Consider the following 24,514-nt stretch of genomic DNA (forward strand, 5'->3'; position numbering starts at 1 on the left):
TGTGATGGGACAGACCTGACCTCCAAGATCCAAGACTTGAAGCCCCAGTGCCTGGTCTTCCTGAACATCCCCAGGTGAGCAGCACTAGGACCTGCCCTCATGTGCTGGGTTCCTCACCCCATGCCACAGATCCCTACCTGGGTTTGGGGTGCCTGTCCTTGCAGTGCTCACCATCTCTTCACAGGTACTGTGCAGGCACCATGCCCTGGGGCAACCCCGGGGAGCACCATGACTTTGAGCCACAGCGTCACGATGACGGCTGCATTGAAGTTATTGGTTTCACCATGACGTCCCTGGTGAGTCAATGCTGTTGCTGGTTGCAGCCAGCAACCAGGGGAGTGACTGGTCCCATTCACTGGGTGTCAGCCAGCCTCCCAGCTCCACAGCTTCCCTCCGGAGGAGCTGTGATGCTGGCCTGTGTGACAGTGTTTGCTCTCTGAGGTTTAGGCAAAGTGCTGTCATGCCCTGGTCTCTGTGGGTCCCTTCCCACAGTGACCAGGCCTGAGACCCTCAGAACTTGGTTTACTCGCAACATCTGGCTGACAATGAGTCAGCCACTCCTCAGTCCATGCTCTGCTCTTACTCTGGACCCTTTCACAGGCTGCCTTGCAGGTCGGTGGCCATGGGGAGCGGCTGTGCCAGTGCCGGCAGGTGGTTCTCACCACAGCCAAGGCCATCCCTATGCAGGTAGATGGAGAGCCCTGCAAGCTGGCGGCTTCCAGCATCCACATCTCCCTGCGCAACCAAGCCAACATGGTGCAGAAGACCAAGCGGCGCAACTCCATGCCTCTGCTCAATGAGTAGGTTCCTCAGATCACTCTGCCACCTCCTCTTCAAAGCAGAAGGGATGGAGGGAAAGGGATGGGACTGATCCATCACTCCCAGAGGCATTTCGATCCTCTCTCAAGGAGGGCCTGGGAAGGGATCAGGTAGCAGATGTATGGCCAGACCCTGATCCTGGAGAAGCGGCTGGTGCCAAGCTCCCCACCCCAGTCTGTGTACAAGACTCTGCTATAGGCTGTTTTGGAGGGGTGAGTGGGATAAGGAGAAAGTGGGCTGTAATTTTCTGATACCTTCCCCTTTCCATCCCCCCTGCATACAGCCAGCAGCCAGTGCCTGAGCGGCTACGGATCCGGGTGAGCCGAATCAGCATGCATGACTATGAGGTGCTGCACTATGACAAGGAGAAGCTCAAGGAAGCCTGTGAGTGACTATGGGGTGGGAGACACAGCCCCCGAGTCTGGCAGTGCCCTCAGCTAAGCTGTGCTAGGTGTTGGGGATGGGACACAGGCTGCTCCCTGAGTCATGTCTGTGCCCTGTTGTGCAGCTGTGCCACTGGGGATCATCGTGGTTCCAGGAGACAGCGACCTGGAGTTGTGCCGGACCCAAATTGAGAGGCTGCAGGAGGTGAGGCTTTGCGTGGGAAGCGGTCATGGCTGGATGCCAAGGATGAAGGGGCTCAGGGAGGGGATTTCTGAGCCGCCTTGACCTGCACACACCAACATACGCACTCCCGCTTCTTGTAGCAGGTCCCAGTTTGCCTTCACCATGTTGTGGAGGCAGGATCCCAAGCTGCATGGCCTGTTGCTGCCTACTCTTTGACAACTTCTTTCTCAGCACTGCTCTTCTGACCTTGTTCTCCGGGCAGAGTGCCGGGGGCCCAGAAAAATAAGGGGGCAGTGAAAGAACCTAGCACACATCCTATAGGACCTTTCACCACCCGGGTGTTTGGGGAGGCCTTTCCTCTGTCCCTTTGTTTGCTGTGCTGTGTTCCTTCAACCCTCTGCAGGTTCTGTGTTACCTGGCACAGCTCTCACTGCCCCCAGGTGTCTAGATTAGGCTTGTTCCCCCTCCAGGTCTTTTCATTTGCAAGTACTAAACTTTGTGCTCCTGCCAGCATGCTAGTGCGTGTCCATGACCAGACATGGGCTGTGTAACCCTTGCTCCTGGTGAGCAGTGCCTTCTCAGCCCACAGCCTGCCTCCTGGTGCCACACTGCTTGGTCTGATTTTCTCACAGAAGATTGCAGGGACCTTGCTTAGTCCCCAGTTAACTGGCTCTTGTGCCTGAGGAAATCCCATCCAGACTGTGTGTAGTGTCCTGAAGGGCTGAGTTGCAGAGCAGCTTGCCCAGGTGGGCACACTGGCTTCTGCTGCTTGCTCTGCCTGCTCTGCTGCCTGTCCCCTGCTCGCCTTGTTCCCAGGCACTGGTGGGACATGCAGACAGACTAGTAGCTCCAGGGCTTAGAGGGTAATGCTTTCCTATGGTGTCAGCCTGGTAGACTGATGCCTCTGCAACCTCCTTCACCTCTAAAGCTGTACATCAAGGCTGGTGTTCCACAGTCACCTTGTGGTTTACCCCTTCTCTCTCCATGGGGAAACACTGAGCTCTGGCTTCAGAGCAGGGCAGAGACCAGGGACCTTGGCCAGGCAGTGTGTAAAGCCAGCTGTGGCAGCACATTAAGCAAACCTCAATGGGACAAGAGGGGCTGGGGGGCCATTCAGACAAAGGCTGTAATGGCACACCTTGCCTTTCTGCAGGATTTCCCTCCACAGCCCTCTGCTTTAGAGCGCCTGCTCCTTCAGGTGTGTATGGCCTCGCTCTGTCCCCCGGGCCCACCTGTCATGTCCACTGTGTTGGTCTTGTGGGCTCATCTTGTGGCACCTCTCTTTCCAGTGAGCTGGTGTGTGTCGCCAGCAGTCTGTCCTGTGCTGGTTCCCATCTCTGTGTGCTGTGCCTCTGTTCAAGTTCCCCTTGCCATCCAGACAGCTGTGGTCTTCCGTGTCTGCAGGGACCTTTCGAAGCAAGAGAGATGTTCTGGGGAGAGATGGGAAGGACAAGAGACGTGACTTTATCCTCTGTTTTTTAATGCAGGAGGGAGATGGAGCCAAACCAAAGACACTGTCATCCCAGAAGCTGTCGCCCAAGTGGTGCTTCCTTGACTGTGAGTATCATCTTCCCCTGGGAGTGCTGACTGTGTCTGAATTTGGGGGAGTGAGGGGACAGACCTTCAGTGACAAGCCTCTAAGAGCCACATGGGGATTGGGACTCATGGATATTGGGGTCTTCACAACCAAGTGCAGCAGTTTTCCACCCCAGGCTGTGTCTCTGGCTGCTGACCACAAGTGGAGTAAGGGGTATCTGCTGGTCTTCTGTCCCCAGAGCTGAAAGCAGCTTGGTGGCACATGTCCTGTCACTGCAGGATTGCTGGGGTTGCTCTCCTGTGTCATGCAGGCAGGGGGCCCTCCTGCTCCAGCATGCTGGGAGCCAAGCTCACCATAAGCATCCCAGTGCTATGGGAGAGGGTCCCTGCTGGGCTCCAGTTGCTTCTCTGCTGCCTGAAAATAACTTTCTCCTCTCCCTTTGCCTTCACTGGCCAAGCGGCTCCAGAGCTCCCCCCTCTATACCTGGAAGTTGGCTGAGAGACCCAAAGGAGCAGGGCTTATTTGGAGAGCTTTAAACTAGATTTGAAGGGGGATGGGGTTGTAGGTGGGCTTGCACCAGTGGGGCAGCACTCTAGAATTGATAAAGACCAGGAGGCCTCCCATCCCCCTAGGGTGAAATCAGTGTGCTCAGCTTGTTCCCTGAAACGCCTGTACACCAGTGCACACGGCATGGGGAATAAGCAGGAGGAGTTAGAAACCTGTGTTCAGTCAGGAGATTATGGTCTGGTGGCAATTACAGAGACATGGTGGGACAGCCCACATGACTGGAATGTGGTCATGGGTGGCTATGTCCTCCTCAGGAAAGACAAGCCAACCAGGCATGGTGGTGGAGTTGCTCTTTACATGAGAGAGCAACTACAATGTATTGAGTACTGTCCAGGCACGGATGAGGAGCTATTTGAGAGTCTGTGGGTGAGAATTAAGGGGCAGGCTGGCAGGGGTGATACTGTTGTGAGTATCTATTATAGGCCACCAGATCAGGGTGAGGAAGTTGATGAAGCCTTCTACAGACAGCTGAGAGCAGCCTCACAGTTATGGTTGTTGTGGGGGATTTTAACTGCCCTGATGTTTGCTGGAAGGACTGCTCAGCCAGCCAGCCACAGACCAGGAGGTTCCTCCAGTGCACTGATGATAACTTCCTGATGCAAATGGTGAAGGAGCCGACTAGGTGAGGAGCACTGCTGGACCTCACCCTCACTAACAAGGAGGGTCTGGTTGAAGTGGTAAAGGTTGAGGGCTGCCTTGGTTGTAGCGACCATGAAATGATCAAGTTCAGGATCTCATGTGGCAGGAACAGAATACCAAGCAGAATCGCAACCCTGGACTTCAGTAGGGCAAACTTTGGCCTTTTCAAACAATTGGTAGGGGAAATCCCATGGGCAAGGCTGCCTGAAGGTAAAGGGGCTCAAGATAGTCAATTAGCCTTCAGGGACTGCTTCTACCAGGCTCAAGATCAAATCATCCCGACATGTAGGAAGTCGAAGAAGGGAGCCAGGAGACCTGTGTGGTTAAACAGGGAACTGCTGTGCAAGCTCAAGTGGAAAAGGAGAGTTTACAGATCATGGAAGGAGGGGCTGGCCACTTGGGAAGAATAGAAGGCTGTTGTCAGAGGATGTAGGGAGGCAACTAGGAAAGCTAAGGCCTCCTTAGAATTAAACCCGGGGAGAGGGGTCAAAGACAACAGAAAGAACTTCTTCAAATACATGGCAGATAAAACTAACACCAGAGGCTGTGTAGGCCCACTGATGAACAAGGTGGGTGCCCTGGTGACAGAAGATACAGAGACGGCAGAGTTACTGAATGCCGCCTTTGTCTCTGTCTACTCTGCCGGAGACTGTCCTGAGGAGCCCTGTACTGCTGAGGCCCCAGAGGAAGTCAGGACAATGGAGGAGTCTGCCTTAGTTGATGAGGACTGGGTTAGGGAGCAATTAAGCAACCTGGACATCCATAAATCCATGGGTCCAGATGGGATGCACCTGCGGGTGCTGAGGGAGCTGGCTGAGGTCATTGCTGGACCACTTTCCATCATCTTTGCCAAGTCTTGGGAAATGGGAGAGGTGCCTGAGGACTGGAGGAAAGCAAATGTCACTCCGGTCTTCAAAAAGGGCAAGAAGGAGGACCTAGGTAACTATAGACCGGTCAGACTCACCTCCATCCCTGGAAAGGTGATGGAACAACTTGTCCTTGGTGCCATCTCAAGGCGTATGAAGGATAGGGGAAGTTGTGGTTGACCAACCTCATAGCCTTTCATGGGGACATAATGAGGTGGATAGATGATGGCAGAGCAGTGGATGTGGTCTACCTTGATTTCAGTAAAGCATTTGACACAGTCTCCCACAGCATCCTCACAGCTAAACTGAGGGAGTGTGGTCTGGACGATCGGGTAGTGAGGTGGACTGAGAACTGGCTGAAGGAAGTAAGCCAGAGAGACATTCAAAACCCACCTGGACACATTTCTGTGTAACCTCATCTAGGTGTTCCTGCTCCGGCAGGGGGATTGGACTAGGTGATCTTTCGAGGTCCCTTCCAATCCCTAACATTCTGTGATTCTGTGAAATGTCTGCTGGTGGCACTTTGTCTCCCTGCCTCCCCAGCAGCAGGGCATAGGGCACAGCTGTGGGTTGCAGAGTGGGGCCTGGGAAACCTTGTGCTGGGCAGAGAGAATGCAGCTTCTCCCTTTGGGGTCCTAGCCCTGCTTGTGGGTCTGCTGGCACTGCTGCTCCCAGATCTGCCACACCAGGACCACTTTCTCTCATCCTGCTGGTCTCCCAGCAGCAGGTTCTGGGCTCAGGAAAATGTGTCAGGAAAGAGGCCAGAGCCTCATTGAAGACAGCGTAGGTTCATTCAAGCAGCTGAATTACAGGCCTTCAGCAGCAGCTCACTGTCTGTAAATCTCCAGCCAGGACAGTATACATGAGGTTCTTTCACTCTGCTCTGTCCCCACTGTGTTTGTGGAGAGAATTCCCCAGGTCCCCAGGGGTCCCACCGCAGCAACCTCGCCTGGGCATGCACCAGCAGCCTGCTGAGACATGGAGGAAGTGCCATCTTATGTGTGGGGACCCAGTTGTCCTGGCACTGTGCTCTTGCTTGTCCTGCTCTCCCCTGATGAGCTGAATGGGTCTGGCTCCAGCACAGCCACTTGCTCCGTTGGTGTTGAAGGAGTTCCTCTCCTGATGTGGGATCTACCTAAGGAAGAAGGATGAGCAGAGGGATGCACTCGTACAGGGTGCTGCCAGCAACAGGCTGGAGGCTGGTTTGAAGCTGTCCTGCTGTTCTAGGAGACAGGGACTTGGACCTACAACTGGTGGTGGTGTGCTCCATTGTACCTGGCAGTCACAATCTCTGACATCACCTTGTGGTGGTCTGTGGCACGTTATTCAGTCAAGTCAGTGGGAGGCTCAGCTCCCTCTTCTCACAGTCCCACTAAGTGCTCCCATTTCTTGGAACTCTGCAACAAGATGCACCATGTTAAATTGGAGTAGTTCCTCACATGGTGCAACTGAATGTTGCGATGTACACAGCACAGTCCTGAGTTCATCTGCTCGGGCTAATGCTGGAGTACCTGGAAGCCCCCAGAAGGGCCAGAGCATCAGCTAGGTGTGTTCTTGCCTTCCCTATGGCTCCCTGCCAGGAGTCATTAAGGAACAGATAGCAAGCAAATGCAGAGGGCCATGTTGGTCTGTCAGCCCAAGGGCTGCTTCTTGGGTAAAGAGAACAGCAGGGTCCCAAAGGGAAGCTGGGCTGCTCCTGGTGAGGGGTTGCTGTTTGCTTTGCTGTGACCTCCATGCAGGCCACAAAGCGGCTGGTTAGTTTGCTAGCACTTGGTGGCAGAGAGGGGCTGTCTCCCTCATACCATGCCAAGAATCATTCTGTCTCACTCTGTCCCTGTCTTACAGCAACCACAGCTGATCGATTCTACAGGATAGACCGTGCGCAGGTGAGTGCAGCCTCGTCCTCCGCCATTGTCCTCCTCAACATCTACTGGGAAGGAACTTAGGTGTCCTGCGTTCACATGGACCAACAGGCAGGCTCAGCCTTGGGGACACCCATGTCTCACATCAGTGCCCTGCCCTGGGGCATCAGCGGAGGGGTGGCATGGTGGGCCTGGCTGAGGACCAGCCCCTGCACCTCCAGATTCCTATGGAAAAGGGAGGTAGTGTAGGTGGGAGCACAGAGACTTGGATCAGAAGCTGCCTGCAGGACCCTGCAGTAGAGGGGTTAAGGAATAGCAACATAGCAAGTCTGGCCAGGGCACCCAGCAACTGAGATTGTCTTACGCAGCAATAAATACTTTCCCCAGTGATCTCGATAGGGGGACATGGAGATGAGATGGAGATGTATGGCTCAGCTCCTAAGTTGGGAGGAGACACAGAGGCTTCCCGGGCACAGGTCCTAGGACTCTCTGAGCCACCATAATTCTGCTGAGTGAGTGGGTAGGCTACAAGGCCTGGGATGTGAGGGGATGGGAGATGGAGCTGTACAGAAGCAGGTCTTGCTTCTGAGGAGGCTGACTTGTGCCTTTCAGGAGCACCTCAACTATGTGACAGAAATATCTCAGGATGAGCTCTATGTGCTGGACCCAGAGCTGGTGATCACCCAGACCGTTGGCACCTCTCCTGCTATGCCTGACCTTGTTGATTCGTCTGCCACACCCACAGGACACCTATTTGCATTCCCCTCCTCTTCCTCTACTTCGCCCTCCTCTCCTGCCCCAAGGTGAGTCTGGAATGGGGGTGCTACACCTCAGGAAAGATGGGCAGTGAGCCAGGGTTGGCTTCATAGCATTGATCCCTGGGCCAGATTACAGGGAGGCTCCCTGGAAGCAAGGGGGAATTCAGTGCAGAGTTAGAACAAGGGGTGAGACGATGTCTTGTTCTCCCTGCTCCGCAGCCAGTGCCGCTGGAGGTGGTGGGGCAACACCAGGTGGCTCAGCTGTGGGGTCAAGCAGTAGAAATGGAGTGGAGATAGGGAAGAACCCACATTGGGAAGAAGCAGATGATGTGGCCAAAGAGCAATGACGTCCCTTGGCCTGCCTCTTCTCCTACCTGCGGGAGATGTGCCATGGGCAGTCTTGTCCACAGCTGTCCCTCCAGCTGCAACATGCCCTTTTGGATGATCTGCCAGGAGAGGCAGGGCTAGTTATGCCTTTTCTTCTTCTCTTCCAGTGCTGAGCCTGCACACTGCCTCTCGCACAAAGGTGAGTCCTGTCCCACCGCCTGTCGCACCTCCTCTCAGGCTGCACTGGTTTGGTCCCTGGCACGTTTTTTTTGGCCTGTCCTTTCCCTGGCATGCAAACAGGAGCTCTGCTGTCCATGTGCTAGGCAGGAGCACAGAGCCCGGCAGGCGAGTGAGCCCACAGCTGGGGAGGAGAGACCTGACAGTGATTTGTGGAGCAGCCCAGCCAGGCGCCTTCCCGACTGACCGTGTGGGAACTGGCATGGCCGAGGGGTTAATCCCCCACCTGCAGAGCCAGTGATGTGGGCTAGGCTGAGGGCCTGTCTCTGCCAGGCAATGGTGGGAGCCTGAGAGGTGAGAGCACAAGGTCAGGGGCCTCGCTGAGCTGAGCAAATGGAAAGAGTTCACTGGAGCTTGAGTGGAACCCAGTGCCTGGAAGTGTGAGTGAGTCATGGGTGAGAGATGTCTCGGCCACTGGCTGATACCCAGATCTGCTCCTTGCTTCCATTACAAGTCATCCTGCCCAGGGGCAGAGATGGCTGCCCCTGCACATGCACCTCCTTTGGGCTGAGGTCTGGCTGTGCCCCCAGCTACATAGGGTCTCCTTCTTTCCCCTGGCTTGTCCCATACATGCCTGAAGGTGAGTCATGTAAAGCCAGACTAACCAAAGGGTTAGCACCTGGAGGAGCTCCAGCTGACTGCTGAGCTGCCAGTGCCCAATCCTTGGCTCCAGGGTTAAATAAATGACATTGCAGCTAGGCTTTTCTGACCCCAAACCCATTTTCCTTCTTTGCAGATGACCCTCTGATAGAAGCTGCCAAGAGCGGCAACTTCTGCAAGGTGGGTGCTCCTGCTGCCTGCTGTGATGTGCAGCCAGGGCTGTCTCTGGGTGCTGGCCCCACAGCCCGCTCGGCTGGCATGTCCCCTGGGCTATGGGAAGCCTTGCTAGCTGCACACCACAATTGCCCTGGAGCAGCTCCTGTTGAGGGCCTTCCTCCAGGAGCAGTGGCTTGAAAACAGACAGGCTCCTGGCAAGAAGACCTATTCCTCCCCTGGGAGACATGGAGGGAAGGGACTTGGGGATGTGGCTGAGCTGGATAAAGCTCCTCACAAGGCCCCAAATATCCACACAACCAGCTGGGCACCCTGGGACAGGATGATGAGGTTTGGGGCTTGGAGCTGTGAAAGGCAACTCATCCTGAGCAATCTGGCAATTCTGTAGTTCCAAGAGCTGCACCGGGCTGGAAGAGACCTGATGGTGCGAGACTCCTCAGGCCAGACCGTCCTCCACCATGCTGTCAAATCAGGGAGCAAGGACATCGTCAAATACATCATTGAAAATGGTGAGCTGAGGCCAGAGGGCCACCCTTAGCAAAGGAGCCCGGCAGCTGAAAAAGGCCAGCCCTGTGCTCGGAGGGTGTGTTCCTGGGCTTAGATCCCTTCCCTCTGCATTTGCTATTAATACATACTCCTTCTGGTGTATGGGCTTTCCCTGGAATCTGTTTGCCAGCATTGGGGTGTCCCTATGGCTGTTACATGGTGTGGTCCCATCCTTGCAGGGACCAGCATATCTCTGGGAAACATTTCTCAGTGTCCTGCTTCTGCCTTCAGGCCAGCTGACCTATTGTTTCTGGCAGCTCCCACTGAAGTACAGGCTGCTTTATTTTCATTTAGATATTTCTCTGTAATGAGTCCACAACAATTCTTCTCTGATCTCAGCTGGGCTCAGATGCTGTTGCTGGCCTGAGTGCTTTGGAGCCAGGACCTTTGTAGGCAGCATGGAAAGAAACAACAACCGCTATGGAAAGATGCGGAGTGTGACTGGGGAGTAGGTGGGTCTGTCTCTGCCTTGCAGCTGGGTCTCACTTGCCCTGCACTTTCTCTCCACAGCCCCTTCAGAAATCCTTGATGCCACCGAGGAGGAGAAGTAAGTTGCTGACTGACTTGCATTACCTATTGGCCAGACCCTCTGTGAGGTGACCAGTTGTCTGGCCACTTAGCAGCTGGCCTCGTTCGAATTACCAGCCACGGTTCCCAGTTCACGCTGGACTGACCGTCCCCAAGCAGCACGCCCTCCTCTGCCAGGGCTGCCTGAACAAACATGCGACCCACCGCGAGCTCCTGCTGCAACTGAATTGCTGTCCCTTGCTGCCACCCGCATGTGCTGCTTGTCCCTATTCAGGGGGGACATCTCACATTTCCCGCTTTCTCCTCCCCAGCGGCGAAACCAGCTTGCACCAGGCTGCAGCCTTACGCCAGCGCACTATCTGCCACTACATCGTGGAGGCCGGGGCTTCGCTTATGAAGACAGACCTGCAGGTGATGGTGGGGAGCCTGGCAGCGGGGCTTTCGGGGGAACCAGTGTGCTGGCAGGAGTGGGGCAGCAGGACAGCAGAGCAAGAGTGCTTTGGCTGAGGTCTTTGCCAGCTGGAGAGGAGCTGACAGGAAGCACCCGCTCACCCAATAGAACCCAGCTGCCAAGGGGTTAAATGCCTCTCCTCCCTGCACTTCTCTCACTGTTGTTTTATTAAATTAGAAGCAAGGGGCTGGAATGTCTCATCCCCGTCTCCTTCTTCCCACCCTTTGGGGTCAGAGCAAGGACAGTCTCGCTACGAGCTCCCTCCCAGCTGCAGGGCTCCCCCCGCTCTCCCCCGCAGACGGCCGTGATGGAGGCACTGGGAGCTCCTCTCAGCTGGTGAAGCCAGCCCATGGGGAGTGGGAGCGGGCAGTGGCAGCCCTTTTCTTCGCATGCTGAATTAATTGACATATGCCTTGGTGCCAGGGACTTGTGCCAGCCCTGGCAGAGGAGTCACAGGAAGGGAGCTTAAGGCCGTGTTTCAGTGCAGAAGGTTCCCGGGGCTGGGGGGTGGCAGAGGGGACACGGTCACACCATTTGGTGGAGGGTCATAGCAATGGGCTGTAACAGAGCAGATGTAGTAACAAGCCAAGAAGGTGCGATCTCTGAGTTTGAAAGAGAGGGTGGGAGCCCAGATGGGTGGTGCAAGCTTGCTGGGGCCAGTGGAGTTTGGGGTCCACCTTAGACAACACACAGTCCCCTAACCAGCTACCAGGGAGGTGCTGTACAGGTCATCTCCAAAAACCATCACTCCTCCATGGTCCTGGCCAAGGCTTGGGCCTCGCACAGCGCCCAGGGCGGGGCTGGCCTGGCTGGAGACTCAGCTGCCAGAGGCAAGGGGGCACAGCCCCTCTCTGCCCCCAACCCCTCATCTGCCTGAAGTAGAGGAGCAGCCCCCAGCCTGCCAGCACAAAAGGGAGCCCTGCTCAGGCATGATGGCTGTTCTGGGGAGCCAGGCTTGCATGTCCCTGTGCAAACACGTCTGGGTTTGTAACTGCCTGGGGACACCTCTGTGCCACTACACTGACCTCACCTGGGCTCCAGGTCACAGCTGGCCTGCATGGGCAGGATCCAGCCTGCTGTCAGACCTGTATCACGAGTTCAGAGCGGGCTGGTCCCACACCACGCAGTGGTGAGGGAGGCTGAGCCTTATCGGCTGGCGTGCCGAGGCATGGCCGGGCAGGGGGCCCTGGCAGCTCCGGTTTCAGGCTCTGGGCAAGCAGCCTTGCAGCGAGGCTTCCGCAGGGGGACGGGAAAGAAACTCAATTCCTCCTGTTGTTTTCCCCCCCTGTGTTTAAATGAGCCCTTGCACTGAGGGGCTCTGGAGAGGAGGCCCCGACAGAAAGACGGCACCAAGAGTGGTCTCAATCCCTCTGCCTGTGTGCATGCACGGGGATGCATGCGGGACGGTGGGGCATGCCCAGTCTTGGGCTGCGTGTGCGAAAGGGGGTTTCTTGGGGGCGTTGCACCTCTCCACACCCGTGCAGGGGTGGGCTTTTGTCCACAGTCACATCGAGGCCTGGCAGAGGCTCTGCATGTCTGACCATTGTTCCTGCTGAAGAAATATGGCTGTGGGTCACCCTGGAGGCCCCGGCACCCTGCCACAGCCGCCCATGTCCCGCTGTGCACTAGGGGACCAGCTGGGCAGGCCAGGCATCCCTCTGGGGCTGGTTTTCAATGGCAGCTGCAGAGCGCCAGGTTTCTGCAGTCTTTCTCAGCAGCATGGCAGAGCCTGGGCGCTTGGCAAAGAGAACCGAGGAGCAGGGAGGAGGGGGGAACAGAGCGAGGAGATGGAGCTGGGAGCTGTTAACAGATTTGCTTTTTATGGAGTGCGGGAGTTCATTAGTGGACACAGTCCAGATGGCTGCAATAAGCTGGTGAAATGTGATCCTCCTCCGGGAGCAGGAGCACTAGCCAGGCTGCTGAGAGGGAAGGGGGGTTGGTATTCCCGGGCATTCCCCAGACATTCCTCACCCTCTCTTGCCTGCCTCTGCAGCACTGGGGAAGAGCAGGTCACAGGGACCAACCTTTGTCTCTTCCCTGACAGCTGGTGATGGTCAGGGATGGTCTCTGTCCTGGACCAACGGCACTTCAGGGGACAGGTTCCAGCCCCGCAGCAAAACTGGGCTCCTCAGGAGCATGCTTTTGCTCTGTGGCCAGCACCTAGGCATTTGGCTACTGCCTGCTTTGGGGCTTGGCTGCAGGCTCTGCTGGACCCAGCTGCAGCCACCCTTTTGGTGGGGGAACGGGGGCACCTTTGGGTGCCAAGGCAGCATTCAGGCCGAGCTCGGCGCTCTGACATCTTTTGCCTCCTCTGTGCAGGGAGACACCCCCAAGCACCGTGCTGAGAAAGCCAATGACCCCGACTTAGCTGCCTACCTCGAGAACCGACAGCACTACCAGATGATCCAGCGGGAGGACCAAGAGACAGCTGTGTAGTGCTCGGCGTGCCTTAGGCCAAGCCAGCTCAGGCAGGAGAAGAGAATGATGGCAACGGGCAGAGCTGTGAGTCTGGCCCAGCCCTCCCTTGATGTCAGCCTGGTCCCCGGAGGAGATGGAGACAGCAGAGCTCTGCCTCAGGCTGGTCTACATCTCTGTTTATGCGGACAGTGGATATTTAGGACTTAAAGCCTGTCTCTTTGTGTGTTCCCCCTTTTGCCCCTCATCTACCATGTTCCCTGCCCTGGATGGGCTCCATCCTTCAGCTCCATTGGGGCAGACCAGGCTGAAGCCCCCGGTCACCTGTGTGCACTGGAGTGATGCCAGTACCCCCTCTGCAGGCTCCTAACTATGATCCTTGTGGGATATTGTTGCTCGCCACCTCTCCCTGCTAGCAGTGACCCTCTTTTAGATGCCTGGCTAGGTTTGTGTCCTGTTCCTCCTCTGCTGTCTGGCACAGCCACGGGAGGCACAGGTTGTGCAGGCAGACAGCAGAGGCCATAAGACTCAGACTTTGTCCCAAGGGAAGCACTAGGACTTACTGCCCCTGCCTCCTCCTCCCTCCTGTTGGTTTACGGCTGCCCCAGGTCTCTCTCTTGCCCTGCCAGGGCTTTCTGCAGTGGGAACTCCAGTGCAGTCCCTGGCACACCCAGCCTTCTCTCAGAACATGGGACTGGCGCAGCTGGAAGCGGGGCAGCTGCTGCCCTCCCAGTTGCTTTTAGCACTCAGCCAGTCAGGGATGGCATGAAGGAAGGCCACCGAGCCCTCCCACCACCCTTCCCTCTGCAGGGCCAGAACTGGGTAGGGGAGCCTGCACACCTGGGCATGTCTTCGTCAGCCTGCTGCAGCACGTAGCCATGGTGGAGAGCTGTGCTTGGCCTGGGCAGGCGCTGTACTGGAGCCTGTCGTATGTTTTCCAAATGCTGACTTGGATCTGGCTTCCCTCCCTGCTTCAGCTCTGCCCCCCCGGTGCTAGATGTTGCACTGGGCTGGAAGGGCAGTGCTGGGGTCAGTGCTGCTCTCAGGGATTCCCCTCATGCCCCCCAACCTGTCAACATGCATCCTCTGAGTCCAGCTCCTGCCATCCCCCAGATGGGATGGAGGGCTTTGCAGAAAAAACCTGGGAGCTCACCCATCGCAGACACAACTTCCCTGGGTAGGCCACCAGTTCACTCTCTCCAATTTTAGCAGAAAGAGGGATTTGGATCCATAGGAAGCATCAGGGCTCCCAGCCCCAAGTCACGCCTGCAATGACATGGCATTTCACCTACCACCTGCCAGGGGGCACGAGACCATGACTCATCTCCCATGGATTCTGTGGGTGCTGAGCATCCACAGACACGTCAAGCCAGCCCTTCAGCAACTGTTTTGCAGCACTGACAGTCTCTGGGACCAGGAGGTGCCAGCAGAGGAGGAGGCTCTGGGCCTTGCAGACCTGCTCAGCACCTTTGAGTAGGCAGCGGTTGCGAAGCAGGTTGCTGCTCACAGCTTGGGCCCCAGGAGAGGATGCTGCTGCCGTGTGGGATCTGTACGGTCCAACCTGGCATCACACCCAGCTGTGCCCGTTGGGTAGTGCTGGGTGGCACTGTTTGGATCTCTCTTAATACCAATACCAAAAAATGGATATGAGGATGACTCAGGGAACCAGAATACTCTTCAGGCTTTTTGACCAGGGGGTAGAGTTTCCTGGGATGAAGGATGCTGTGGTGGGGAGCAGAGGCACAGGGCAATGCAGAATGCCAGGACCCAGTGGCAGTATTAGTCATCAATAACAATAGCATCCTGGCACATTCAGAGCTGGGGTGCTCCAGCAGTGCCTGGAGTTCCCATTGGCACTGCTCACTGGCCACCAACAAAAAAGGCACTGTCATCTTCTCAAAGGTGCAAACCACTGCCCCCCAGCTAGGACGTCTAGCCTGGCCTGGAGGCATTTACAGCCCCAGCTTCCCCCTTTCTTCCCCATTTTTATCTTCCCATGTAGTTTTTGTACAGGTAGTTGAGAGACACACTGTCCCTCTCCCCGCCTGGTCCCTCTGTGCACGCGTGAGCTGAGTTGCTGTGCAACTCCAAGCCCGGCTTGTATTTCGGCGGAGGGGAAGTTGGTCGCCCTGCCCATGGAGGGCAGGGGTTCTGTGCAATACCTGAGTCTGTGTTTCCTAGACGCTGTCGTAGGACTGTATTTTTGTAACTCTGTGAGGGTGTTGGCTCCAGCAGGCCGAGGGCCTGGCATGAGCCTGTGTTCCCATTGCTTTTTGACTTGGACCGTTTGGATGTTGTTGTTTCTTGCCATTGAAATAAAGAGATGGATGTTTTAGTTCCTGTCTCCAGCTGCATTCATGAGAATATGGTGGGCACTGCACAAGTGCCACCCCTCAAGGTTGTACCCCAAGGCTTCTGACCCTGTCCTAACTTGGAGATGCTCTGGGGAGTTCTCTGCTGGGCCAGGTCCTTGCCCACTTCCCTGTACAGCATCCCTCTGGGACAGCTGCTGGATACAGTGACTTTGTCCTGAGGGACCTTCTTCCTGACTCTGTGGCATACATCAATATTTGGTGTAACATGGAACCAGGGAGAAACCGCACTGCTGTCCCAAGGGATCCAAAAGAGCTCAGAAGTGTGTACCAGGAGCGGGCAGCCTGTTCTTGCAACTCCCATCCTGTTCTTGTTCCCCTCTGGGGCAGGAGGCGGCAACTCCAGCGTGTCAGTCTTGCCATGTGCTTCGCAGCCACACGGCTTTCAATGGGTATGACAGCAGCATCCAGCCTCCAGATTTCAAAACACGTCTGTCGGCCCTTCTTGTGGTGAGCTGTCCCCAGCCACGCTGCTCTGTGTGGGATGAGCCTGCTCAGGGGCTTTTCTTGTTCATTCCCAGCTCCAGAGGGGAGCGTTGCTTCCAGTGCTGCTTCCAGTGCTGAGCACTGGGGCTGCAGCATCAAGGGCTGGGATTGTCTCCATCTGTTGGAAGGACTGCTCTCCGATTACAAAAGCAGGGGATTAGGGACACTTCTGCTTCCAGCCCTGGACTTGTAAGGATGACCATGGCCAATGCCACCTCCCCTGCAGAGTTTGCTTTGCAAAAAGGAGATAATGTAGAGTCTTGCATCTGGGCAGGAACAACCCCAAGTTCCAGTATAAGTTGGGGAATGATCCGTTAGAGAGCAGTGTAGGGAAGAGGGACCTGGGGATCCTGGTGTACAGCAGGATGACCGTGAGCCAGCACTGTGCCTTTGTGGCCAAGAAGGCCAATGGCATCCTGGAGTGTATTAGAAGGGGGGTGGTTAGTAGGTCAAGAGAAGTTCTCCTCCCCATCTACTCTGCCCTGGTGAGATCACACCTGGAATATTGTGTCCAGTTCTGGGCCCCTCAGTTCGGGAAGGACAGAGAACTGCTTGAGAGAGTCCAGCGCAGGGCAACAAAGATGACTAAGGGAGTGGAGCATCTCCCTTATGAGGAAAGGCTGAGGGAGCTGGGTCTCTTTAGCTTGGAGGAGACTGAGAGGTCACCTTATTAATGTTTATAAATATACAAAGGGTGAGCGTCATGAGGATGGAGCCAGGCTCTTCTTGGTGACAAACAATGGTAGGACAAGGCGTAATGGGTTTAAACTGGAACATAGGAGGTTCCACTTAAACTTGAGAAGAAACTTCTTCTCAGTAAGGGTAACAGAGCACTGGAACAGGCTGCCCAGGGAGGTTGTGGAGTCTCCTACTCTGTAGACATTCAAAACCCGCCTGGACACCTTCCTGTGTAACCTCATCTAGGTGTTCCTGCTCCGGCAGGGGGATTGGACTAGAGGATCTTTCGAGGTCCCTTCTAATCCATAGCATTCTATGATTCTATAATTCTATGATTGCTCCAGCTGATGGCGTGCTGGTGAGGGAGCTGATGATGGGCAGCTTAAACTCGGATTCCTGAGGGCAGCTTGGCAGTCTGCCTGTCACTCCTGCCACCCCCTCTCTGCCCAGAGAAGCAGCCTTCTTCCTCGGCTGTGTTGTCCCTTCCACCCCCCCCCGCCTCCCTTTCATCGCCTTCAGTTTTTCAGCTCCTACCCCGAGTTAACAGTGGGGGTCTGTAGTGGGTGTAAGGCACACCAAATTGTCCTGGCCTCCGTGGGCCGCTGCCCAGGGACCAGGCAGACGTGTGACGGGGAGGAGGGGGCCCACTCCAATGCCCAGACCCCAGTGCGCTGGCGCTAGGCCCATGTCTCAGTGGAGAGCACTGTCAGTAACCATGGCAATGAGAGTTTTCCAGCTGCCCTGGTGTCAAATTTATGGTGGAGGAGAGAAGCGTTCCCCAAATGCAATTGCTGTGATGAGGGGCACTCTACCTTTAGGAGAAAGCCCTGCACTTCTCTCTGAAGGGCCTCAGCATCCCCTGTTTCTCCCTTGTAGATGGATCTTGGAGGTCCAGAGGTCAGTCTGGCCTCCCATGGGATGGAAACACATCTGGGGGTGTATACTTGGGAGGCATGCATGCAGGCTGGGGAAGGACATGCCCTAGCTAAGCAGAGCTGGGGTGACAGCGGTTGGCCACATTAATGATTACCTGCCACACACCCCCTTCTGCAAGTATGAACAAGGAAAATGTGACGTCTGTCATCTCCCCTCCCCATGCACAGCTGTGTCCCTGCACTGGCACCACTGTGCTGTGCATTAACAGTGCCCCAAGGACCAGGCTTCAGCTGGAGATGGAAAATGTGGAGCTGACATGCCATGAATTATCTTGTGACATTTTTAGATGTAAAAAGCTCAAGTTAAGCAATTGCAGAGAAACGCACCTGGGCTGGTCACACTCCCTTCTCTTCCCTCCTTCCCTTGGTATGAGGCCCCTTTCTGCAAACACAGTCTCCTGTTGCTTGTTTGAGCTGGGGAAGGAGCCATTCCCCCCCTGCATCCCTCAGAAGGGGCCCGAAGGGCCCAAGCACAGGCACTGCTGGGAGTGATGTGCACCAGTGCATCTCTGCTCTCCCACATGCCCAGCACCTGTCACCAGGTCCCCAGGCCAAGGAGGCAATGGGGGAAATAGGAACGGCTGGAAACAGAGGAAAGAGTGAAAATTTGCACAGGGTTTGCCATCCCTTGGGCTGCTCTGCCCTGGGACCCCAGGACAGTTGAAGAAAAGCAGCAGGGCTTGTTCCATACCCAGCTCTTTCACAGCTCCACCAGGCCCTGGTTTGCTCATCACAGCCTCATCACTCAGACTTGCAAAACTGATGCCACTGAACCCCAGCCCAAAGCAGCACACTTAGGCCCTTGCTCTTCTTTTTGACCGTGAAGTTTGTCTCTGCAGCTTTCTTCAGCTTTGGTTTAAAGGCCCAGCGATGCAGGGCTGGGGGGACTATCAGCTTTGCTACCTGTCCAGCTGTCAGGACCCATTTCTGCACCCTGTGCTCAAAGGTACAGCCTGGCACATCCAGACCCCTCACCACCCAGAGCAGCACCCATTGCTGTGTGTGCAGCAGGCATACCTTTGCAGATGTTCAGCAAACTGCCGGCAGGGTGTGAGTTAAATGCAAGAATCTCTCGGAAAGTGATTCCTGGTTGTGAAGCAGCTCATAAAATCCAACCTCCAATAACCCCACCTGTGGCGGCCCTGCACTTGGCAGCCTTTTTCCAGGGTAAGGGGTGGAAAAATGGCTCTGTTCCCCACCACAGCCCCATTCTTTTGGCATGACACTTGCCTTTCTGGCTGGTAACTCCAGAAGAGAGTTGGCTTTGTCTCTGCCTCTCCTCACCTCCTGAGAAAAGGGGGTAGACGAGGGGAAAGGGAGCAGTCAGTCCTGGAAGGTCCTTTAGTCTCCAGCCAGCAGTCTGATTTCATATTGCTGGTTGGTCCAAGGAGAAGGGCTGCAGCGTGTCTGAGCTGGGGACAGGCAGGTCTCAAGGGATGGAGCAGGTGAGAGGCCTGGGTCAGCACGAAAGTGATGTGCTTCTTTAGGTACCCCCTCCTCATACCCTTCCACGAAGCACAGAGCAAGAAGGGAAAGATAAGAAGGGCAGAGACCATGAGAAGTCGATCCACCAATCTCAGTGGCCTTGATGGAGAAGGAGGCACCCATGGAGCTGGTGGAGACACGGGGTGGGTTGTCTTCACTCCATCTAGCCCCAGGGGTGCCCCAGAGGCCATCTTCCAGTGGGTGTCAGGGCAGTGGGCTCCAGAGGAGCCCTATCCCTGCCTGATTGTGCAGCTTGCACCCTTTCAGCTACTCTGGGATGCTGGGGCGTGCACTCAGCTGAACCCCCACGGCTTCGTAGTACCACGCTGCAGGGCCCAAAGGAAGGTGAGACGCCGTGGCCGGGGACACATGGGGACGTGCCCCACTGGCCTCTGACTCCCCGTGCCGGGCAGCCCCGCATCCTCCCCGCCTGCGCCCGGCCCGGCGCCGGCTCAGCGCACCCCCCCTCCCCGCCCGCTCGGGGGGGCCAGCCTGCCCCCCGGGGCCGCCCCTCCGCCGGCCGGCCGGCCTGCCTTTGTGCCTGGCCGGGGGGCAGAGGAGGAGCTTGCGAAAAGTTTTGGGCTAAAAACCCACCTTTTGCTGCCAGCCGAGCCCGACGTCAGGGGCCGCTGTGCGCTGCGCGGGGGCTCCGCACGCGGCCTCTACACAAAGGCAGCAGCTCCGCAGCGCTCCGCACCGCGCACCGCACCGCAGGTGAGTGGGGCCCCCCGGTGCTCGGGGCCGGACCGCTCCCCCAAGCCCCCGCGGACGACCGCGCCGCCCGCCCGACGCCACGGGGATGGGCGCCTCCGGCAAGGCGAGTGGCGACCTCCAGCTCTCTTCCGTGGGGATCTACGCTGAGGGCTTCCCGGAGGAAAAAGGGGCTTTGCCGGGGTGGGGGACATGGCCCTGGCTGGGGAGGAGCCGTAGGAAGGGCGATTGGGGCCGGGGTCCCGGCGGGCTCGCCTGCGAGGAACCAAGAAAGCTCTTGGAGGGCTGAAGGTGCAGGAGGAGGGGGTTTCGGAGGAAGGCAGGGCGCCGGGAGAGCAGGCAGTGGCCCGGGATCCTAGCACCCCCCCGCGCCTTGGTGGACACCCCACACCGGATCGGAGAGGGCTCAGGCGGTGGGAGATACCCCGGCAGGAGCCCGCTGAACTGCTTCGGAGAGCGGCCCGGCCACCGCCAGCCTCTCCAGGGGCCAGAGGGGAGGCCGGCCGGGGGGGAAGGGGCTGTACCGGGGGTCACGGCACAGCATCTGCTCTGGAGAGGGTGCAGAGGGTAGAAGCGCTGGAGGCCGCTGCCTGCTCCCCTCTCTGCCTCGCAATGCATAGGCAGAACGCAGAGCAAAGCCTTTCCCCTTGTAGCACCTCTTCCTTGCTTTGCTCCCATCCAGTATCTCCAGCAGAGCCCTCCTGGTAATGGTAACACCTTGGCTAATGGGGAAAATCTCAGCCCCCTCTTCTGGCCGCAGGGAAATTCCCGCTGGTGGGGTGCTGGGCGCCCCAAGCCATGGGATCCCCAAGTGCTGGGCTCCCAGCCCGGAGGCTGGGGAACAGCTCAGCCGATGGAGGGAGGGCAGTGGTCCTGTGCCCACCTCTGCAGGAACCAACTGCAACTTGAGCCGGGAGGTCCTGCTGCTGGAAGAGGGGCTGTGAGGGGGCTGACAGCCCAGCAGCTGCCCCACTCCCCAGGAGAGCATTGGGGTGGCGGAGAGAGAATAGGAACTGGTGTGGCACTTGCTAGGAGAAGCACTCGCTGATGGCATTGCCTGTCCCTGAGGGGTTCAGAGAGGGGTCCATCGCCGTGGTGGGTATTTGGGCGTTGCTTCAGCATCACCTGGTGATTTTTTATAGAGCTGATCCTGGGTTACTTAAACCCACAGCAGCTAGAGAAGGGAGAGGAAGGGAAAATGGGGATGGCCATGGTGTGGCCAGGCTCCAGGCTGCCCCACTTGTGCAGCCCATTTGTGGGAGAGACCAAGACCTTGTGAGAGCCAGTGGGGATCTGAGCAGGAGAGGAGCCAGGGTCCTGCAGGGGTGTGGGAGGAGCTGGGCTGTGTGAACACGCCGGAAGGCACTGGCAGCCTGACTGAGGCCAGCTCTTGTTTGACTGGTGGATGGGGGGACAAAGAAAGGGTCAGATTGTTTGGAAAACAAGTTGGAAAACTGCACTCCCTTTCCCTTATGAATGTTTTAGGATGAGGTTCCTGCAGACCTTGTGTGGGGGGCATGATGTGCTGGGCAGAAGTTGGGAGTGGATCCAGGAGTCCCTGGGGCTGTAGCTGTGCTGCCTCTTGCAGCCCCCTCTCCCATCCCTGTGCACAGGTGGGCAGAGCCCCACGGTGCCCATGCCATGGGGAGTGAGGGTGACGCAGGGGTGAGCACAGCAGTGGGAGGCTGTCTGTCTGGGCGCTCAGACACCATGTCTCCAAGAGCTGAGCTGGAAGGTGCTGGGCTGGGAGGTGGATTCAGTAGCACAGGGAAACTCTGCAGCAGAGGATGGATGAAGTTTACAGAGCACCCAAAATCAGGAGAAAGCTGTGAATATTCCAGGTGCCAAGTGCTGTCCCAGACCAGCTGTTTCAGAAAGTGGGGCAGGAGTGCCAGCAACTCATCTCAGTCCTAACCTTGCCAATCGCTAATCCACCCATCTGGCCTGAGACCTTGTCCCCTTGTGAGAACGGGGCTGAGCTATGTCTTGCTCAGTAGGCTGGCTCCTAGCTGGGCTGGGCAAGGGGGCAGGCAGCTCTCACCCCCTCGCCTGCGCCTTCAGCCAGCCGGGCTGTGTAATTCCTTCTGACAGTTCAATACAGAGCGAAGCCGGCAGCTTCGCAGCAATGGATGCATGAAAGGTGAGTGCACTGGAGCCTGAATAATGCATGGAGCTGCTCTCTCCAGCATGCTGCCTGGGGAGCCTGGGGGCAGGGAGCAAATGCTGACCCTGGGCTCTTCCCTGCATTGCTTTCCCCTGGGACATGCTGTGCATCCTGACCTCTCTGACCCAGTCCTGATCTGTCTGACCCAGTCCTGCCAAGCCCATCATGGAGCCAGGGCAGGTGCAATGTATTTGCTGGCTGGCTGCTGCCCCACAGATATAGGTGTCATCCTAAAGAGCAGAGCACTGGGGGACTGGGGAAGGGACCACCAGACTTGAGACACCAGCTCTGCACAGCTGCATTCCTGCTGGGAGCGGGAGCTGGGACCCCAGTGTTGGCTGCAGAATTCCACAGAGGCTCCTGGTGGCAGACAGAGGGAAACCATCCAGGGCGTCTGTGGTGGGGTAGGCAGGGCCCCAGGAGCTGCACCCTTGTGTGCATGCACCGTCATCGCTGACCTGCTCCCAGGCACATGTGTGCAGCCCCCACCCTGCATGCACCAGTGCTGTTGTGGTGGCTGCAGCACCAGCAGTGGGTGCAGCGCTCCTGCGCCATCTCTCCAATGAGCTCCTACGCTGTAGGGACTTTGTTTTTGGTGTTTAATTCACTGGTTTAGCTCTCAGACTCCTCATGGCAACAGGTTTGGTTTTGCTGGACTTTTTTCTTCCCTCCCTGGATTCCTCTGAAATTGGAAAAAAGTACCGTGGAAGCTGCACTCCCCTGACTCTGGGGCTCGTTGGTGTGTGGCAGCTGACTGCTGAATAAAGGAACCAGAGAGAAGTACAGGGGGGTAGGGGCTGGGGAGCAAGACCTCTTACTGCCAGCATGCAGCTGGGGGCTGCTTTGCTTTTGTGCGGGCAGGAGCAGCACAAAACATGGTGCAGCCTGGTGCTGGGTACACCCGACTACAGGGCCTTCCCCGGCTGCTTCAGGGGGTGTGGGGATCCCTGCAGAGAGCAGCATCCGCATGCAGGGCAGTGAGGGGCTGCAGGGATGGGAATGAGCTCCCAGCCCAATAGCTGCCTGGCCAGACACAGTTGCTGAGATGCACAGTTAACCTTCCTGTCGCAATTAATACACACGATCTGATGGGTGGCAACAAGCAGGGCATGGAGGTGCATGCACACACACAGGTGCCTGTGTGCAATGGAGGCAGCTGCCATCTCACGTCTAGGCAGGCTGCCTCCAGCCCACTGTGCCCTCTCCTTGCTGCCACATCATGCCCTGACCCCTCACCCATCTCACCCTCTTCTTCCTCCCCAGGCAGGATGCAGGTCCAGGGCCTCCTCCTCCTCCTGGCGCTGATCCTGTTGGCTGCCACCGCCGAGGCTGGCAAGAACAAGAAAGGTGAGAGTGGGGCCGGTGAGCAGCCCCGGGTGTGCTCCTGTGTTCCTGAAATGAGCACCTGCTCCCCCTTCCCTTGCAGAGAAAGTGAAGAAGGACGGCTCTGAGTGTGAGGACTGGCGTTGGGGACCCTGTGTCCCCAACAGCAAGGACTGTGGCCTGGGCTACCGTGAAGGAACTTGCAAAGATGAGAGTAAGAAGCTCAAGTGCAAGATCCCCTGCAACTGGAAGAAGAAGTTTGGAGGTGGGTGCATGGTGGTAGAGTGACTGGGGAGCACCCTGGGCTGGGTGGCTGGGACTGTTGGCTGCACTGGGTCCTGCCTGGCTCTGATGCCAATCCCCTCTTTTGCAGCTGACTGCAAGTACAAATTTGAGAGCTGGGGGGGATGTAGTGCTCAGACAGGTGTGAAGACTCGCTCTGGCGTCCTGAAGAAAGCCCTGTACAATGCCCAGTGCGAGGAGATCGTCTATGTGACCAAGCCCTGCTCTTCCAAGATCAAGTCGAAGTCCAAAGGTCAATCCTTACCACTTCTGTCCCCAGAAGGGTCCTGCTGTGACCATGGGCAGGAGCTCTCCGGGGGTAGTTTGGTCCCTTGGGGTTGGGCTTTGCTGGGGATGTGTGGGATCACCTAGGATGCTTTTCCCTCCGTGTTAGCACGTGCGACAGCCCTGAAGTCCAGCTGCTAGCTGGGCAGGATGCAAGTGCTGCTAGGGAAAACCCTGGTCCCCTCCTCGAGTCACTGCCAGCTTTGGTGGGATGGTGGTTTCCCCCTCTCCCCAGTGGGGTTGGTGCAAAGCATGGCTTTGCATGGTGGGAGGAGGTTGCTTGCAGGGCTGCGGCCCCTGTGCCCTGCCAAGCTGGCTGTGCTGGCCACATTCCTGCCACAGCAGCACCTGGGGGACTGGGCTACTGCCGGTGGACACACTAACTTTTATCTCCTGTGCTTCTTCAATACAGCAAAGAAGGGCAAGGGGAAGGACTAGAGTGGGAAGCCAGCATCCTCGTCATCCTCTTGACACAGTGCCTATGGGGCTGGAAGCCCGCTGCAGTCAGCCCATGCTCCAGTCTTCCTCCTCTCCTTCCTTTCCATGACCTTCTCTTTCACTGAGATGCCTTGTTTTAATTGCTAGTGTTGTAGAGAGCAAACCCACCCACCCTGCAGGAGGGGCTGCAGCCCTCCCCACTGCCCCTGCCAGTGCATCCCACTCACCTCCTCTCGGCTGCTGTTGGGATTTGCTGGGATGTGCCTGGAGACCTAGGATGGGAACACACGTTTTTCCACCCTCTAGCACAAATGAGTTGCCTTTGGCACATCCTTTGGCAAGCCCAGGAGCCTCCCCACTCCTCTGCTAGGTACCAGTGCCAGAGGGAATGGCCGGCTGTTGAACGCTTGAGTAGCCCCATCACTTATGGCCCTTACCCATGTGAGGACTGCTTTCAGCTTG

The 24,514-nt window shown here is 57.0% G+C and overlaps 2 protein-coding genes across 14 annotated transcripts in view; both read left to right on the plus strand.

Moving 5' to 3' along the window:
- Positions 1–15,228, plus strand: part of DGKZ (diacylglycerol kinase zeta) — a 52,489-nt gene extending 37,261 nt beyond the window's left edge. For 5 of the 9 annotated variants that reach the window (XM_065064675.1, XM_065064678.1, XM_065064674.1 and 2 more), the window contains 15 exons: positions 1–74; positions 185–296; positions 601–800; positions 1,103–1,203; positions 1,328–1,407; positions 2,540–2,584; positions 2,874–2,943; positions 6,841–6,881; positions 7,470–7,660; positions 8,110–8,141; positions 8,916–8,959; positions 9,342–9,462; positions 10,010–10,046; positions 10,339–10,438; positions 12,798–15,228. In XM_065064675.1, the coding sequence (XP_064920747.1) occupies positions 1–74; positions 185–296; positions 601–800; positions 1,103–1,203; positions 1,328–1,407; positions 2,540–2,584; positions 2,874–2,943; positions 6,841–6,881; positions 7,470–7,660; positions 8,110–8,141; positions 8,916–8,959; positions 9,342–9,462; positions 10,010–10,046; positions 10,339–10,438; positions 12,798–12,914 (1,365 nt within the window). In that variant the 3' untranslated portion in view covers positions 12,915–15,228. The remainder of the gene's footprint in view (positions 75–184; positions 297–600; positions 801–1,102; positions 1,204–1,327; positions 1,408–2,539; positions 2,585–2,873; positions 2,944–6,840; positions 6,882–7,469; positions 7,661–8,109; positions 8,142–8,915; positions 8,960–9,341; positions 9,463–10,009; positions 10,047–10,338; positions 10,439–12,797) is intronic. The other 4 variants (XM_065064676.1, XM_065064680.1, XM_065064671.1 and 1 more) reach the window with 2 other exon arrangements.
- Positions 15,229–19,004: 3,776 nt separating this feature from the next.
- On the plus strand, positions 19,005–24,280 carry MDK (midkine). 5 transcript variants are annotated; one of them, XM_065064690.1, is made up of 6 exons: positions 19,388–19,563; positions 21,652–21,700; positions 22,988–23,071; positions 23,151–23,312; positions 23,421–23,582; positions 24,027–24,280. In XM_065064690.1, exons 2-6 carry the CDS (start codon positions 21,694–21,696, stop codon positions 24,050–24,052), a joined length of 441 nt encoding a protein of 146 aa, XP_064920762.1. In that variant the 5' UTR covers positions 19,388–19,563; positions 21,652–21,693; the 3' UTR covers positions 24,053–24,280. The 5 variants fall into 5 exon arrangements, with proteins under 5 accessions (XP_064920758.1, XP_064920757.1, XP_064920762.1 ...); XM_065064686.1 differs by lacking the exons at positions 19,388–19,563; positions 21,652–21,700 and adding an exon at positions 19,005–19,194; XM_065064685.1 differs by lacking the exon at positions 21,652–21,700 and having other exon boundaries at positions 19,346–19,563.
- The last annotated feature ends 234 nt before the right edge of the window (positions 24,281–24,514 follow it).

Source organism: Columba livia, chromosome 5 (genome assembly GCF_036013475.1).
Source record: "Columba livia isolate bColLiv1 breed racing homer chromosome 5, bColLiv1.pat.W.v2, whole genome shotgun sequence".
NCBI classification, from domain to species: Eukaryota; Metazoa; Chordata; class Aves; order Columbiformes; family Columbidae; genus Columba; species Columba livia.

Bases quoted from the DNA above. Each gene is read 5' to 3' on its own strand.
- MDK (XM_065064690.1), top strand. The intron at 23,313-23,420 runs GTGGGTGCATGG...CCTCTTTTGCAG, and splicing joins CTGGAAGAAGAAGTTTGGAG to CTGACTGCAAGTACAAATTT. The intron at 23,583-24,026 runs GTCAATCCTTAC...TCTTCAATACAG, and splicing joins GATCAAGTCGAAGTCCAAAG to CAAAGAAGGGCAAGGGGAAG.